Source organism: Tinamus guttatus, unplaced genomic scaffold, assembly GCF_059628265.1.
Source record: "Tinamus guttatus ecotype Peru unplaced genomic scaffold, ASM5962826v1 Tinamus_guttatus_pri_ptg000134l, whole genome shotgun sequence".
NCBI lineage: Eukaryota > Metazoa > Chordata > Aves > Tinamiformes > Tinamidae > Tinamus > Tinamus guttatus.
The window spans coordinates 2,502,535-2,521,379 of NW_028288668.1; the positions used below are offsets into that span (position 1 = coordinate 2,502,535).

The following is an 18,845-nucleotide window of genomic DNA, read 5'->3' on the forward strand; positions in this document are numbered from 1 at the left end:
TTCTTGCATGTAAGAATCTTTCTGAGGGAACTTCTGAACTGCCTGAGCAAGTAAAAGGTTTGTGCGGGTTGCAGTCACTTGTAGAGGGTGGAGAGAAATAATCAGTTTCCTTTTACTTTCTCCAAACCCCAATTCCTATATAATGTCTTACCAGCATGCTTATAAAAACTTCTGACTCCATCTACCTTCTGCAGAAAACAGTCCTTAGGTAAGACATAAAATCTCTCTAACTTCACTGTGAATTTCAGGGAATTTCAGAGAAGTTCACACATCTCCTTAGAAAAATCTGACTTGTGCTACACCACTATTTCTTGGTACTCATGTTGTCAAGATTCCTTTATCTGAGTGGTTTGTAAGTAAGTAGTTTAAAATTAAGTATCCTGCTACTAAATATTCTTAAGCATTAATTCCAATGACACACTCAAGTGAACCTTATTTTTCTAGAACTGACTTTAAAACACTGTCATTTATCCAAAACATTTTTATTGGCATTCTTTTTTTTCAGTAAATGTGTTATCTACCAAAGAAGTACACAATAAGACCGCACTTGGGGGAGCAAAATATTTATCTCCTTGTTGTATCTGTTATAGAGTTATTTTGGACTTCAATATTTTGTACTTTATTTTATCTGTGATACGTTATTGTTACCCACAGATCTGTTCTGAAAGCTCTTTACAACTTGAAGAATATTCTTCACTAAATCAGATTCCCTCTGACTCAGGTGTTCAAGTGTGTTTTATACAGCAATATTTTTATATTAGCAAAGCAACAGACTTTAACAGTACTTCTGCAAAAACAAGAAAGAAGGAGAGAAAGCAATAAAAACTGGAATCACTGTGTTTGTCTGGAGTATGACCATGATGTTGGGAGCACATATGCAAGCATTCAGAGTTCTGCAAAAGTCTAATATTTCTTAATGATTGCCTGTTCAGCACCATACACTAAGCTCTCTGCAGACTTTTCCAGTTGTATTCCTTGAGTGGCACATTTTGGAATATAGATCTATAGTTGTCTCTTAGATGCAAATCTGAAAAGCTGATCTAGTTTCAAGTGCTTTTCCGCACAAGACAGGAATCTTCTAAGCCCTATGCTTAGTTGCGAAGAATGGAAGGAAAAAAAGTATTTGTTCAACATCCCTTTTCTTTACTTTGGTTTCCAAGACAAAATATATATATATATTATTGGGCCCCAATTTTATTTTAGGGGGGATTCGGAAATAATTCAACAACTACACTGGTCATGTAAGCACCTGTGGGCATAGTTGTCAGAGCTCACTCATGACATGTATTTTTTCCTCCATTACACAGGATTGAGCAAGTGAGAAAAAGTTAAAAGAATTCTGAATTTCCTACCTGCATTTCTGTCCCCTCCATCATCACTATACCTATCATAGGGATGTCCTTCAGTCAGGGACCTTTTTGGTGTCCAGTGGCCAGTAGCCTACTCTTTTTAGTCCAAGCACTCAGCAAATACATTTACACCTTTGGAGTTTTCAGAACCTTTCCAGAACCTACGAACACCAGAGCCTATTGTATCTCCCTATTGTTGCAGTACATCATTGCAACAGGACAGAAAATAAAACAGTGCTTTTAACACCTACCTCATGATAAAAGCAAAATAACGGTCATTGATATGACAGTAGATGCCAGAGCAAGTCTGTTTTCTTGTCTCCATACCTGTCCTGCGGTAATGTTCCTCCAGCCAGATGAACTATGGTGGGATAAAGGTCCGTAAGACTTGTAGGTTCATCGATAGCTATGTCTGCAGATAACACTCCTGGACATCTAAATATTCCTGGCACACGGATTCCTCCTTCCCAGCCTCCCATGCCTTTTCCACCTGCAGTGAAATAAACCAATAATAGCAGTTCCAAGGCAATCACACAATTAAATACAAACTCATTGGCTTGTTACATTTGAATCTACAGAAAAAAAAAAAAAACACAATAATACCTTGTTTATCTGGAAGATTTCACTCTCTTTGCACTGGATTTCACATACTTCAGAAGGACTGAAACGCAATCTAGGAATAGCAAATCTTCCTTTGAAAAGCATGTAGTCAGCAACAATAAAGCAACTGCCATCTGCTGCTGCCTTCCATTTTGTGGCCTGCCTGCATTCACTTGTGTTTCTGAACTGCTTCACAGCAAAAAAAGAAGAAGAGGGACTGGAAATTGGAAGAGCTCACCAGATTGAAGAATTCTCTTTAAACATAAATAAGTTTTAGGAACTGATTTAATAAATACCTTAAAAATTTTATTGCTTTTCTTTCTAGCCATGGCTTCCCTTCAAAATATGTGCACTTAACACTCATGTTTTCCCTCTGTTTTATGTATCTCTTCCATTTTTAGACCTGATTTAGACCTGACTTTACCAGTGCTTATTGTAACGTCTCCAAACTCAGAAGCAAAAATTTGAATCTATAAAATCACATCATACACACCTTACTTCAAGTGGCAGGAAAGCCCATTTTCTCTACTTGCTACTAACAAAGATAATAAAGCGTCTTGATACTAGGTGCATGAAGAGTATTTATCTTACCCCCAATGGAGAAATCAACTTTAATTAAGGTATTCAATAAGTCAAAGAACATATTGCTAGATCCCACCAGGATGATGCATCAGTCTTGTCATCCAGAAAGAGAAGAGAAGCCACTGCTCATGCAAAGCCAGGAAATAGGAAATGAGAAGTAGAACTATTGTATTAAGTGAAAGCTCTTCCCTTTCTTAAGGGCCAACAATCTCCTTTGCTTAGCAGTGCCTAGCAACTACCTTGTGGAAGACAAAATTCCAAGTCTTTGACTTCTACTATGAACTGGAGAGTAGTGGAGGTGAGTTCTGGAGGAAGCCTGATTTATGAAATAAAATAATCAGAAGCTGTGCAAGAAGTGGAGGGTTCATCAATGATAAAAGGTCCTGAGACCTAAATCTTCCCCAAGTTTGTCTTCTCACTTCTTGTATTTGTCATGTCTTGGGCTTCATGTCATGTCACCGTATGAGGTGGTCTGACCAAGCAAGACTGTCAGGGTGGGTGGGAGGACAGGCCATAGAGAGACCTATTCTTTTGCCATGAAAAAGTCACTGCACTACCCATCAGGCTAAAACACATGTCACAGTGGAAGGGAGATGCAGAAAGCCCTTTTTGACTAACAAGACCAGTGTGAATGACAATTGAATTTTATGCCAACCACTGGTTTTGGGTAGAATATGACAATATAGAGAGACTAGGTTGGTTCTGCAAGTCATGGCACAATATGCCCTTCATATTCTATTCCATATTGATTAGTTGGGCAGGTACAATTTCTGGAATACAATAAGAAAAATAAATTAAGAAAAATAAAGTAAATTAGGAAGAAGCCCTATTGTGGAAAGAAGAAAAAAAAAAGACCTAAATAAATGCCAGAAACTTGCACTTTTTTTTTCTGTAGCTTTCATTTTAGAAAAACAAATGTCTTATAGGTATCAAACCATAAAGTACCTTTATCATAGAGATGAGTAAAAAAGCTTGCGTCTTGCTGAAAGGAAAGGTGACTTAAAGATTAAAGCACCCCGGCATGAGATCCATATTTCATCTAGAAAACAATGCCCTGTCACCTTGAGCAAGGCATACTCATTAAATATCTGTTTCTAAACTTCTGTGAAGTCATGCTGTATTTCCTACCTTTATAGATACCACTCCAGCCACCTAACTGGGCAGATCCATCCTGAGCCTCCAACTCTCCTCCGTGGTCAGAGGCAAAGTTTGTGAACGTATTATTCTTCAAACCTTCTTTGTCAAGAGCATCCAGAATTTTACCTTAAATTTAAGAAAAGAGACAGCAAGGTTCCTATTAAGCAAGCAGAAAGATCAAGACATTTATAATTTTTCAAAAACAATCTTTTGCTGTGCACTAGGAGAAGTTTTTAACAGTTTAGACTTCTTGAAACACCTTGGCTCCCGCTGTAGAATACATGGGTGTATTTGTGTCAGGCATATGTTTGAAACAAATGTTTCTTGACAAACACATACCCACCATCCAGTCCATTTCTTCTACATTATCTCTATATAAACCATGTCTGCTCTTTCTGAGAAATCTCGCCATGGTAAAAAGCGGGGTATGAACATGCAGAAAGGAAACAAAAAGAAGGAATGGTCTATGCCTGTTTCTTTAAAAAAAAAGAAAAAAGTTGTACACTTGGAATATATTTTTAAAATTCTATTCATTCATGAAGACTCTTGCAGTGGGTCTAGACTGTACCCACTGTACCCAAAACCAACATATCTCCATTGATTGTGATTAGAAGATTTCTTTTTGCATAAAACATAGGAAAGAAAGAACTCCTCAAGTCAGGCTAGTTATTTTAAAATTCTAATGTGTAGAGAGGCAGAGCATTTATAGAGTGCTTAAGTGAATCAGATGCCCAATTCTGATGCTTTTTAATTAAATGAAACTGGATGTCATCTCAAATGTTATGTTTATAAAGACTTTCTAAAGGTGTCAATAATAGTTTTTACTATATTTGCTTTCACAGTCTTGAAGAAAATAAAAGTTATTTCCTGCTTTAGAGAAAGACAACTGGTACACAGAAATACTTGCCCAAGGCTGTGCAGGCAGAAGAGGAACTCGAGGCTAGAACATGGACCATCTTAACTCAACTTTCTTTTCAACTCTTCGAATGCCGTGAAAATGAACTTCAAGTGTTTTTGAGATTTTTAGCAGGAATAATCATATAATGTGCAGCATTCTATCGAGGTGTTTTATAGTGTTTATGAGAAACAGCACAAATTAGTCTTACAGAGTGAAATGTATAATTTAGGTGGTTAATCTTGGAGCAAATGTATTATTTACAGACTACAGCATATAGTGAGTGTCCTAATCATGCATCACTTGGTTAAATACATCACGTTTGCTGTAAGTTCATATTCAAGACAGTTACAACTTAAGGGTAAGCAGATGGGATTATATATTTAGATACCTGGTATGAGTTTCAAAGTTTCAGTCATTAAAATTCAGCTCTAGTTTCTAGAGAATATACTCTACTGGAAGAGCCCAGGACATCCTGCCCCATTTAAGGAAAACTACGGATAACAAGTTACCTTTTGATAAATGACACTGCTTCCTTCAGCATGAGAGAAGCAGTCCTCTCCAGCCTCATTGGCTGCTCAGTAATATCGTGATTCCTCATCAGGATGCAGTTCCAGTGCTGCACAAAGCCGTAACTGGAGTACCAAGAAATGAAGAAGATACAGCCGACCAAAGTAAAACAGGCAATTATCTTCCAGCTGATGGAAATCAAACCAGTAAGTCCTCCAGCAGTGAGAGTGAACACAGCAAGGGCAATGATCTGGCTGTAAAGTCAAAGCTTAGCTTGAAGGACTGCATCCAGCTCTGGGGGTTTGTTTTCCTGACAGCTGTTTAGAAGTGTGAAAGGCATGCCATAGAAATAGTCAAATCCATGGTTTAGAGGATGGTGGCAGTGATCATTGAAGGATTCACAGTTCACACCTTGATGCCATTTTCCTGGAGGTTTTAAAGTGTGAGAGAAATTAGAACGTTAATGCAGACAAAATAAGTCAAAGTAACACTGTGAGCAACTGTTAGGAATTAGGTAAGTCACTCCCTATGTGAATAAAGGGCATCAAAGCATTCCCTCAGTGCACAAGGATTCTGGTTAAATTCAATACCCGATCAGATGAATGTCATAATGTGTGATTCCCCAATTGCCATGCAATAAACAGATAAGTTTGCAAGATGCTCAGCTACTGAGGTGATGAGGATCATGTAAGCATAGGGTTTCATTGGCTTTCAGTTAGAGGACTGAAGGAACTCTAATTTGCAGATTGCTTTAATACAGTGACTTTCTAACTTTCAAGTGCCTGACTTGCAATTTCATTAATAATAATTATCATAATGCTACAAATTCAGTGAACTTTTGCCCAAGATTAATAAATATCTTAATTGCCAGACTAAGGAAGATGATTTCTGAAGCATGTCTCTACTCCATAGGAAGGTGACCAAAAGGTATAAACCAGACAAAAGCTGTTTTCTGCTTGGAAAACCTGCTGGATCAGAGGACCCCAAAGTTTGTTGCAGTAGGTAATCTCCATGTAATTATCAGCTCAGTCAGGAAGACTGCACTTAATGAGTTCTTGTCTCAACATGACCATGTCTGTTTCCTAACACTGGAGGTGGCCGTGGATTGGGTACATCTGACCCAAGCACTGTTTTTAAGGGAGCCAGTGTTGACTCAGTCGATTTATGTGAAGGGGTTCTTTGCAGTACAATGATGAATGCTGAAGAGAAGGGAAGAAAGAGATGTTGCTAGTAGATTTTAAAGATATTTGACAGAAGAATGATGGATCTTGAAGATCTCCAGCTCTGTGCTCTGAAATTAAGAACCTAATCAAAGTTGAAACAGAGGAAGTTCAATCTGCATGTGAGGAAGCACTTCTTTACTGTGAGGGTAACAGAGCCCTGGAACAGGCTGCCCAGAGAGGTTGTGGAGCCTCCTTCTCTGGAGATCTTCCAAACCCGCCTGGATGCCGCCCTGTGCCACGTGCTCTGAGTGTCCCTGCTTGAGCAGGGGGGTTGGACTAGATGATCTCTGGAGGTGCCTTCCAACCTCAACCATTCTGTGATTCTGTGTGATTCTATGTGACCCAGGTTACAGACAGAAAGATGTGCTGAAGGTGGTGTTTTCTTGAGACTTTCGCAGCTTGGCTTCATCTGAGGAAGCAGTCACAAGGCTTTGCATCACTGGGGACTCACAACATCACTTGTGAGCCACACTGACTTTATCAGCACAAACCTCTGCTGTGGGTACAAACATTCTTGTTTGCGCCAAGGCAACAAAACTCAACCTTTAATGATTTTCGGCTGAGGGAAATAAATGCTCATTCATTACAACCATGAGTCTTTTTTTTAAATCTCCCCTGTGTCTGGTCCCCTACACTGGCATTAATATTGTTATGAACACTTTAAACTGTAGAATTATTGGGGTTCCTGCAAATATGAGTATTTTTCCTCTTCATCTTTTAGAACATTAATATCTATGAGTAATGGACTATTTGGGGTGAATGGGGCGAATCCCCAGATTTCCTTCATACAACTAGATCATTCTTCAAATGTGGAATAAAACCTTTTCACTTACCTGTCAGTCCAGTGGCATAACCTGGTTTCTGTAGCAGCCTGGCAAAGGTTGTTTCATTTGCGGGGAGCCCTCCTGACCCTGCGTTCCACTGCAGCGCTCGGTACCGATTGCTGGAGGCCATTCCTGACAAAAATAACCCGGGTCATTGTGTGCAAGCCTTTCCCTCATGCATGCAGAGACTGGGCTGCTCTTGTCAGTCTCTGAGTCAGGTGCTTCGTCTGAAGCTGATGAAGCTCCTTATAAGATGTAAAGGCAAACCTGTTTTGTAGTCAGTCACATCATATTATCAGTGCTATATCAAACTAAATCAGGTAGCCAGGAGTTATATTTTAAAACAAATGCTTTTTGACACCAGTTTTATCATCAAACTGAGAATAAATCAGTGGTGACAGTATATAGTAAGTTTTATTTTCTGCCTTTCTGAGCAACTGCAATAATTCAGTCTCTCTGTTCTTCATCTAAAATGAGAGGTAACAGTTGCATTTCCCTATCTCATAATGATGTATTGAATACAAATATGTTAAAATCTATGATGTACTCAGAGTAATAAGGTTATATGCCTAAAATAAACTTCCTCACTATGTATATTTAAAGTCTTACAAAAAGGCTTGATTTCATTGTTGCTAAGAAATTAAAATAGAATTCCTTCTCTGCAAGAGTAAACCTCAAACTTTTGGTGTAGCCACAAGCATATACTCTCTTCTCTGTATAAGCTGTAATTATGGAAACCAAAGGGAAGTTGCAGTTAACATTAGATTAGCATGCCAGAGGTAATGACTACAGCAGTGACATGTTTAGATGAGACACAGTTAACCCAGCATATACACTGATTTTGCACTTAGTTTTCCTGCAGTAAGCATATAGGTTCCCTATATAGTTCCTATGGAGACAAGTATACCTACAAAATTATCCAAAAGCTGCCTAAATAGGTGTGGAATGGATCCCATGTTTCATTTTCAGCGGAGTTTTGTGACTTTCTGCACAACAGTGTCTCTGAACTTGTTTTCATTTGGGACCCTTGTTTCAGCCCCTTACCTCTAACCATCACTGCCAAAAGGACTTCCAACAGTAAGCACCATGCTATGTTGCAGTAAGGAAGTAACAGATGTTGTTTAATGTTGTCATTTCTCCCTGCTAATCTATTTGTATCATCTACATCTTCCACATCCTAAAAAAATAAGGTTAACAGTCTGCCAGCTGGTGAGGCAGTGGTTCCTCAGACGTCATTTACCTAAAGTTAGAGCCACTGATAAAGTATTTTCTATCACAAGCAAGGGAAACAGTCTTTTTATCTTTTGTTCCAATACATATTGCGTATTTTAGAACAAAGAAATCCGTAAATTAAAAACAGGCCCAACCTGATCTGATGGGGTATCTGCCAGTGAGAAAAGCTGCTCTGCTTGGAGTGCAGAGCGGAGCTGCGGCAATGTGCTGGGTAAGTTTCACTCCTTCTCTAGCCAGACGGTCAATGTTTGGGGTCCTAAACAACAATCTCCTGTTATTAGAAGCAAGGTAGTATCAAACTTATTTTAACAGATTGTCAAGAAAAGCTAGAGATTTTGAACAGCTTCTTAGAAAGCTATTCTGTGTACATGCTCTAGGACTGCTGGGCTGTAGCGACTGGAGAATCCATTTCTGGGACACAGCCATAGAACATACCTGGCAACCTTGAAAAGAGACTTAGAAACTGCTAGCCCTGTTCAGATTGAAAATAAAACTGAAATTGAAAGACTTACCAAGAAAAGGATAGTACTCCTCTACTCCAATACTTCCAACAGGTATTGCATCATTCATTGGGCCAGGCAATCTTCCTGGGCATTTAGAGCTCTTGGAACCAAGAGTTTTTTGTTCCATGTTCATAACATATACTATTTATGTGATAATACAGTGATACCTTTGCACAGTTAAGCTTGCATGGGTCCTTAACTTTCCTGGAAGAATGGGCTACAACATCATGATGAGTGTGAGAGGCCTCCCAACCTGTCTTCACCACCAATATTAGTGCCAAGCACCCACTGCTGTGCACAACCGTATTGACCCCACAGCCACTACTTCTGAAGGAACATCATCATGTGGGTCCACCCGCAGAACTGTATTGGAGGAGGCAACAAGCAAGTGGATTAAAAGTGGAAAAACACTGGATGTACAGCCTAAAGCTAGCTTATGCAAGAAGAGAGTGAAAAATTCATTTGTGAGAAGGAGAGGAAACTATGACTGCAATACTAGAGTCTTTGATTAAGAGAATTAAGAGATTAAGAATGTTTCTTAATTTATGACTAGGCTTAATTACCTAGGATAGATGTTATATAACATTAAATGTATTGTACCAAGAGTTCTTTTACCTTATGGTATTGTTCCCATAGCAACCAATATCTCCAATGCCAAGATCATCAGCCACAAACAGAAGTATATTGTGTTTGGAGTCCATGGCTGCAATCATAGAATCATAGAATCATAGAATGCTTAGGGTTGGAAGGGACCTCTAGAGATCACCTAGTCCAACGCCCCTGCACACACAGGGTCACCTAGAGCACGTGGCACAGGGTGGCATCCAAGCGGGTTTGGAAGGAGAGAGAAGGAGACTCCACAACCTCTCTGGGCAGCCTGTTCCAGGGCTCTGTCACCCTCACTGTTAAGAATTTTTTCCTTAAGTCATGTCAAATGTGTTCCAGAATAAACAGGAAGTCAGTGCCAGCAGGAGGCGTCTCCTGAAATTCAACAAAGAAACTTTTTATGCATATGACTTGTAAGAAGATGGAGAGAGATGGGAGTCATTGGCAGGAAATCAGAAACAGATAATGCAAAGTAGTAGGAAACTTCATTTCACAGCCACACGTTCAGTAGGAAGAGTTATCTGGGTTCCCTTTCCTTGATCTCCAAGTAGTTGTCTCTAGTCAGAGAGGCTGCAGTAGCCTATCTGGCAAAACAAAAAATTGCTTTTTTTTTTTTAATATATATATACACATACATGTCACACTTTTTTTCTCTAAGTATGTCTAGAACATTTGAAACTGCATACTTTTCCAAATAATTTTTTCAAGATTGCTACATTAACAGTCTCAAGACCTAACCCTGAAGTTCCAAAGTTACCTTTCCCTTTCCTCCCCCCAGTCTAGCAATAGGTTACAATAGCAATTTGCAGACTGATGAAAACTTGCTTTAGGAACGTTTTAGAGAATTCTCTTTTGTACTTAGATTAGTTTTTTTTAAGTAAGGCAGACTTTCTTATCTGCAAATATAATATCTCTGAAGAGTTACGCAGAGTTGAACCGTTACAGTAAAGGCTTTCAGATCACTAATTTGTGCAAGTTAAGAGCAGCTAGGGGAGGTCTCTAAAGATCACTGGACATAATTAGCCCCCAACAGCCCATTTCAGTTACTCGGGCATTCATCTTTCTGCATGGAGTAGAAGACTACTGGTCCCTTCCTCTGCATACACAAAAGGGAAAGAAAAAGAAACAGCATCATGGAATCTGCAGCAGCATCCTGGCACTTTGTTTTCTCATGGTGCTAAGATGGATGATGGATATTTTCTGATCCCACCAGTAATCCTAAAATAGAGTTAAGATAGGGTCAAGGACAAATTCCATCTCAGGTAACCTACTGCTTATAGTACCAGGTCTGTATGCTAAGATGCTACGAAGCTTTACATTATGAAACAACAGTGCTCAGAGTTCAAAGTGGTCATCTTTCAGCAATACCTGGAGCATGAGTGCAAGAATGTTTAGCTACTAAACATTAATAAACCTTGAAAGCAACAGGGTTGAAAGGAAGTTGAACATCTGTCTTTTCAGGATGCCTAGAAAGCTACTCAGCAGTTTCGGAAATGACGATTTTAAAAGGCATGGCCAGATAACTCCACTTGGGAAACAGACCTCATTGTTTAAAAACACTAAGCATTAAATCAATACATAGTTAAGATGGTCCTAAGGATTATTTTGGCAGCTATTACTACTAAATGATTTTACAAGGTCAGTCTAATTAATCAGGTAAGTGCAGAACATTTGGAACATGCTGCGTAGCAGGCTGCTATTTATGCAACTTTTAAGTACAAGACTTACTATGGTTTTATTAAATAACAGAACTCACATAGCTTTCTTGACAAAAAATGATCTTTGAGAGCTAGCTAGATACCATTGGCATGAGCAATCAGATGTTGGAAAACTACTGAGCTGTAAAATTCTGACTCCTATGCTTGCCTTAGAATTATTTTCTATGGTGATACCGCTGTGCTTGTCGCACACCTAGAGAAATAAAGCATTAGAAGATTACGGCATCCTTTTGTTCAAGAAATCTGCTCTTTGTGAATGATATCATGGGGAAGGGAACACTATATGAGAGTTTGGCACCTTTGACTGCTTTTCTAATGACTTGTACAAAGGGAGAGGCCACTTGGGACAATGTGAGATTCATAGGGAGGGAGAAAAAAAAAAGAGTGAAAAATGGTGACACAATTTTTAATATGGCATTGAAAATTTTTCATGGGGTTAAGTATGGGATCAGCAGCAAAGGCTTAAAATACAAAAAAAGTGATGAAAAATGGTTCATTTGAACCCTGGCTTGCTTGGAAAAAAAAGGTGGGGCAATTCAAACAACACTCTTTACCTTCTGCCAAGTGCAAATCAAAACACGCAGGGAGGGACAAGAAATCTGTTCACTCAGATGGAACAGCAGCAATGGTTATGCAAGGTAGGAGAGCAGTCATCTCCTGCTAAGCCATGGTTATGAAAGCAATTTAAGCTTATAGCAAACAACAAATTCACCATAAATAGCTGGTGCGATGCTGGAAGAAAAAAGGACTCAGACAATCCTTATATCTCTTTAGATATAAGAAAGACTAGTGAGATGGTTTTACCTCAAAGAGCTTGACATTGGAGGAAACCACACTGTTTATTCACCGATGCTTGACTATTCAAAGTTAAGTTTAAAAACTGAAGAGGGGGCTGAAAACAACATAAAGAAATCAATAAAGGGAAAAAATGCTTTATATTGATGGACCAGGAGCTCAATCAGCAAAGGAAAAAAAATTGATTAGTGTATAAATTCATCGGGAGAAAGCACAAGTCCTCAAAAAAGCTCATCAGTTTTGCTGAGACAGACTTGTGGCTGGAAGGGAGAGTTAGACAAATACAGCATTGTGTTCTCAGCAAGTGGGATGTAACTATTGAGTCATGTTAAGATAGTAGCGAAAGCAGACTACCTGCCTTTCACCACCACCAAAAACTTCCAAGGGGTTAGTCTGAAATGTTAAATAGGAAGAGAAAACAGAGATAATTTATTACTGTACCACTCCCATCCTTGTTTTTGATATTTTTGATCCGGTGTGTCAGAGCCTTCAGAAGGGAGAGGCTCTGGTCACTCTTTGCTCCAGAAGTTGGCAGAGGGAGACAGATGTGAGCAAGGACAAAGCAGAGACGCATTTTTGCTTTGAAAGCAAGATGGCAACTGAGGAAAGCACCATTTCGCTGAGTTCCCTCTTCCAGCCCTCCCTTCCCCATAGCTTTGCACCTTGCGCGGAGTAGCCCTGCTCCGCGGCCGTCTCCGCTGCTCCGCGGCGGGAGCGGGAAGCACAGCACAGGGCTTGTGGCCGAGAGCTCCATTGCAGAGCTCGGCAAGGCAGGGAAAGCAAACTGCAGTCCTGTGGGAGGAAAGTGCACGCTGTGAGTAAGGGAAGGAGGAAAAACTCCTCCCTCAGGAAAAGCAGAAAGAACTTAAGGAGAAAAAAAAAACACACACACAAAGAAACAAACCCCCAAAACAGCCCCATGTTTACTCACTTCCCACTCACTCTCTAGGAGCTTTGCTGTCTCCATTTCCTTCACCTCAGACTTTCTGATCCATGTTTCCAATGCGAGGTTTTCAGAAATACTGTTTGCATTTGTATCGGAATAATTGGTGTGTGCCAGTCTCCTTTAAAATCATTTCATCCTGTCTGGCACAAGGAGGACTTCCTGCTCACTATTTTTAAGTTCTGGATAAGGAAGAAATGTTTTAAATGAAAAGGGAAGAAAAAATGTAAAGTAAAACTACAGTAGCATATAATATATAAAGCAAAAATATAGTATCAAATAACAGCAAATCCAAGAGGAAGAGCATTAGTGATAACTGATTGGAAGACTGTAAATCATAGATGGTGAGACTACAAGATATATCTGCACCATGCTGCACGGAAAACCTTGGGCTCTGGTTGGAGAAGCAGGATGGCCACATCTAATGAAGACAGCAAGTCAATTAGCCCTGGGAGAGGGCTATAATCAACGCAGATTAATGCGGTGGTGTCCCATAGATGCCTGGGTACCAATTCTGAACATCCTGCTAAATTCTCACCATATTTTGTCATGCCATTAACTTACCACTGTTCTCGCAGCAGGCTTTGATAGTTCATCTGGTATTGATTGCATTGTTTTCTTCAAGAATCAGCAACTTCTGCCCAAAGAAGCAAGTGAATATATTAATCTGGTAGATGTACATAGAGTGGGACAAAGAAATGAGAGTGAAAATAAGGAAGGAGCCTTCAGCACAGAACAAGGAGTCTTGCTCTGAGGAGAGAAGGCATGCTTGCATACCTCAAGGAGCAGTTAGATAGTAAAGCTTCACAGATGCTCTAGGAATTTTTCAGAGACATGCGAAGAATGACATGAAGACTGCATAATGCAGGAAGCAGCAGGAGGTTCCTGGATTCCAAACCAAACCTGAAGAAAAGTCTCCGCTCTGCAAAAAGATACAGTGCTGAGAAAGATTGAAAAGTGAGATCCGTATTAGTTTCAGAGGCCCAGTTCCCGATCAGGACCCTGTCACATTATGAAGAAACAGGATGCAATATGCCACAACTAATCTAGCCAAATATATAATATAAATTAATATATAGCCAAATAGCTATACTATAGCCAAACCTGTGTGTGGTTACTTCATATTAAAAAAAAAAAAAGACATCGAGAAGGTACGTGCAGGGAGAAGCTGCAAGGCAGGATGTCCCTGGTACTCCCCAGGGCCTTGAGCTGCACGTGCGTCCAGATCCCCTGCTCTGCTCCTGGCTGTGCTTAGCTGTAGGGCATCTGTGCCCACCATACCTCTGCCAACTGCAGCCTGGGAGGCACTTTAAGCAAACAATATCAGTCACAGTCAAAATCTGATAAGTAGTAGACCACAGAAACAGAATGTGCTGATAATTTATATATAATAATGTGCTGCAGCCCTGCACAGGATCTGGGCATCACGGTGGATGACAAGTTGACCATGAGGCAGCAGTGTGCCCTCATGGCCAAGAAGGCCAATGGGATCCTGGGATGCGTTAAGAAGAGCATCTCCAGCAGGTCGAGGGAGGTGATCCTGCCCCTCTACTCAGCCCTGGTGAGGCCACATCTGGAGTATTGTGTCCAGTTCTGGGCTTCCCAGTAGAAGAGGGATGTGGAGCTGCTGGAGAGAGTCCAGCACAGGGCTACAAGGATGATCAGGGGCCTGGAACATCTGCCCTATGAGGAGAGGCTGAGGGAGCTGGGCCTGTTCAGCCTGGAGAAGGGGGGGATCTGAGAGGGGATCTAATCAGTGTCTATAAGTACCTCAAGGGAGGCAGTGAGGAGGATGGTGCTGGCCTCTTTTCACTGGTGGCTACCGACAGAACTAGAAGAAATGGCCACAAACTAAAACACTAAAAGTTCCACAGAAAGTTAAGAAAAAAATTCTTGACAGTGAGGGTGACAGAGCCCTGGAACAGGCTGCCCAGAGAGGTTGTGGAGTCTCCTTCTCTGGAGATCTTCAAAACCCACTTGGACGCAGTCCTGTGCCACATGCTCTAGCTGACCCTGCATGTGCAGGGGGGTTGGACTACATGGTCTCTAGAGGTCCCTTCCAACCTTAGCGATTCTATGATTCTATGATAATTTCTATTTGGCTTTAGAAAGGGAGAAATGGAGCAGGAGGAAAAAATAAACATGAGGAGACGGATTGAAGTTAACAGATAATTCATGGAATGCTTTCCTTTTTGTCTGCCTAATCTTTTTATAAGCAGTTAGCTTTATATATATATGTATATATGCATGTATATTTTGACCCAGATAATAGGTAAAGATTTGCATATTTGTTATGTCAGTTCAACCACCATCCAATCCATCTGCTCTGCCTTGTCTCCATATAAACTGTTGCTGCTTCCCCCAAGAAACATCTCTGTTTTAGAGAAGGTTTGTAGAAAAAAATGGTTGCACTTGTTTCCAAATTAATTTTTTTTTAAAAAAGAACTTACTCTACATGCATACTATTTCTTTCAAGTTAAGCCTCCTCTTAAAGAGTAGACCAGTATTCTTAATCATACCATCATTATGGTAATAATTAAATTCTGGAGGAAGTCAAATGTCAGTCCCTCATTACTACTTTCCATATCATGCATTTCTGTATTTTCGTACTATTCTCTTTTGTCTTCCAATCACATGTGGAGGCATTCTGTATTTTTAGCTGACAAGTCGTCCCAGGCCTGCGGCTTTTGGCTCGCCTGAAGCAGCTGGGTGTAAACGTGCACGTCGAGCGAGGCGCTCAACACAGAGCTTCTGGAGCCCAAAGGCTGATCTATTTTATGGCACTTCAGCATTTACCCTAAGCAGTAGAGCCAAAAGTGGGAAGACTGGCAAGTATCCTGAGTGCTTCCTGCAGGTGCTGGACAGAGAAGAAAAGACAAAAGGCCTCCTTGTAGCTACTTCTTACATGGATTAGTAGCTCAAGTAAAATACAATCAGATGTGACTAATTTGTTGGGCCCAGGATCAAAGTGGGCATGAAATACTTGGCATAAGATCGTCTACGGCTGTGGAAAGCCAATCTGCTCTAGTCTTTGCCTCCAATCTTTTAAATTGCTTTGGTCTTTTAAAAGGGAGAAAAAAACAAGTGTTTCCTTAAGTGTAATCTGGACAATTTTGTGCAGAAATGTGAACATTTTCAGGTTTTGAGTAGCTGATGATCACAGTAAGCTCAAGGCTACCTTCTTTTTTGGACTGAAGACATAATATTATCAATAATACAGAGTAAAATTTTCTTTTGAATCTTGATTTAGAACAGTTAATTTACTGATCATTCATTTCTCAGATGTTTAACAGAGAAAAAAGACACTCCAGAATCAGAAGCATATTTGTAGGGAAATGTATTTTAATAACTATACTTTAAGTATATAGTACTACTTCCCTCAGGAGAAAAGCACAAAGTCCTTTTCACCACCACAGATTGTGCTGTTATTTCATGGTTTCTCTTCATAATGCTGTTCCAATATTTTACAACTCCATAACTTGTCAAGTAGCAGATAAAGAATATGTCAAACCCAGCAAGGCACTTCACCATTTTCCAGATGAGTGAAATCAAGCCAGTAATTCCACCTACAGCAAAAGTGAGTTTAACAAGGCAAATCATCTGAATTTAAAGCCGGAGGCTTTCTCCAGACACTGAAGGCTTAGTTATCTGAGCGCTATTTACTAAATGAAAAAACCTTTCATAAAAATTACCAAATTCATGATCTAAAGAGTGATGACAATGCTCACTGTGGGTTTCACAGCCTTGATGATGGCTTCTTGAAAAATACACGTTTTTGCAAATGTTAAGAAGCATGATTTTAAAATGACCTTCTCCACTTAGAATCCACCAGCCCCTAGCATTTCTTTTATTTTCCTTGATAAAGGTCTATAGAAGTTGAAAGGCCTCTGTATGGTCCAGATCACATTGAAGAGAGAGGCATATACCAGAAGTGGATTTTTGAAGATTCTACATTTTCAAGGTGAAGTAGAATCACTTTGGCCTTTTAGAATTTAGCTAGGTTCAAGAAATGAAAAAAAAATGTGGTAAGCAAGTTATAAAATGTTTTTGACTTACTCCAGTTATCTGGAAAGATGCCATTGAAAGGTGAATTAAAGAGGTTAGAATCTTAAAAAACTTGGAATGATACAGGAATAAATCTCTACAGATACATAGATGGCTGTTAATAACTATGCGAGCTCTGAAGTGTGGTAGAAGTAAATGTAGATTGATTACATATGTACTTAATATCCTCTTTATGAAAATAGTCAACATTATTAATGACTATCAGATAAGGCAACAGCTCAGGAAGAAAAGGACCTGGGTTTTCAGGCAGCTGTGGGAAAAGCTGCCAGATAGCCAAGATGTCTTTATCTATCATGGGGATATAAGTAGCTTTAAATAGGAATTATGAGATTTCATGGAGTGAATAAATATAAATAGCTAGTTTATAAATATTTTATTAATTTTAGCAATGAATGATAAAAGATAAACTGATTGCCTAACACGGTCTTTTTTTTTTTTAATGGGTTAAATATTCTGCTGCTCCCCATTCTTGAAGAAACTCAACTCTGTAACCATCTTATAGGCTAGTGGTTGTGATTCAGAATGTGTTTGACTTTTGGAAGTATCCAGATCTTCTGCTGAGGTTAGTAAGGTCAGTTATAAGTCAAAACAAAATAAAAGGAATCCTATGAAGGACACTTAAATGTATGGATGAGAGAAAAAGATTAGAATCAATGAGCTAACAATGCTAATCAAAGGCAGATGGTGAAGCATGACAGCAAAGATTGCCCTTTATATCATATTACTGATAATTTACTTAGAGATTAAAATATTATTGGTTTTATTTTTTTAGAGAGGATAAAACTGCTCAGTCAGTTAGAAAATATTATAATACGACATTTTACTGGAAATGATGAGCCAAATTTCTTCCCTTCTCTGTGTTGTGCTATAGAGAATTGATATGCAAGTCCTTTTTTGTATAATCCTGATTGTGATATTTCCATGTACAGCCAATCCATCAAGGTCATATTTTCCTGTTCCTGTTTGGAGGATGCCCTTGAAAGACAGTCTTGAACATATTTGAATTATGTCATCTCAGGCAATGACCAATATAAATGTAACTAGATGAATATTGTGTTGTGGCAAAACAGTAAAAATCTGCCTTAGCAAGTGTCTTGCATTAAATTGGTAGTGCATCCATCAAAGATAAAGAGATTTGGACAGATCAATTGATACTTGACATACTGAATGTTTCCAAAATTTCTCTCTAGTGTCATATAGCTTCTGAAAACCTTTCAATGTACTATTTCTGTTCCTGAAGGACTAAATCTACAAATGGTATAATTTGACATAGTTATATAGATTTAATTTGGTAGAGTCTAATCTGAGGATATCTTTTCAAGACAGGAGAAAAGCATATGTGCTTTCACGACAATATTCGGTAATTTAACATTTTATTTGTACAGAGGGATCTGTTCAATTGAATACATAAACATAAGGTATTTAGGTAGTTCACATCTGTTTGATGTGAATCTGTACCTATTAAAAGAAGGAGGTTAGTCTTCTTGCTGTAATATTTTGGCAGAAGTGGTTTCAGTTGAAGGAAATTCTGATGAACTGCTCGTCTAAACATTTATTGTCCAGTGCTAGTGTTACTAGATCTCTTTTTGTCCATGTCAAAGCCAGGTAGATTGAAGAACCAGCCCTTCATTGCTTTCATGTGTTGTCCAATTCCTTATAGAAATGCAACTGATACAATATTTCTCCTGCCTGCCAGGTTCACTATTCTATCAACATTTTCTCTTACCCACAAATGTTATAGGGGAGTCGAAGTAAAAAAGATATTAAATTTCTATGTGTTCTGTGAAATTCAGCAGCTAAGTAGGTAAGAAATCCAAATAACTAATGCCAAGAAAGAAAATGATAGACTGTGAGTTTCACAG

The 18,845-nt window shown here is 39.3% G+C and overlaps 1 protein-coding gene and 1 long non-coding RNA gene across 2 annotated transcripts in view; both read right to left on the reverse strand.

The window, feature by feature from the left end:
* Window positions 1–18,845, reverse strand: part of LOC148595246 (uncharacterized) — a 371,889-nt gene that overhangs the window by 182,442 nt on the left and 170,602 nt on the right. The gene's annotated exons all lie outside the window — the stretch shown is intronic.
* LOC148595247 (arylsulfatase D-like) lies at window positions 1,625–9,562 on the reverse strand. Its single transcript, XM_088521854.1, is given in 7 exon segments — window positions 1,625–1,839; window positions 3,660–3,794; window positions 4,008–4,144; window positions 5,076–5,499; window positions 7,130–7,252; window positions 8,488–8,609; window positions 9,472–9,562. Coding segments are annotated over 7 exon segments (1,242 nt in total). The 5' UTR covers window positions 9,558–9,562.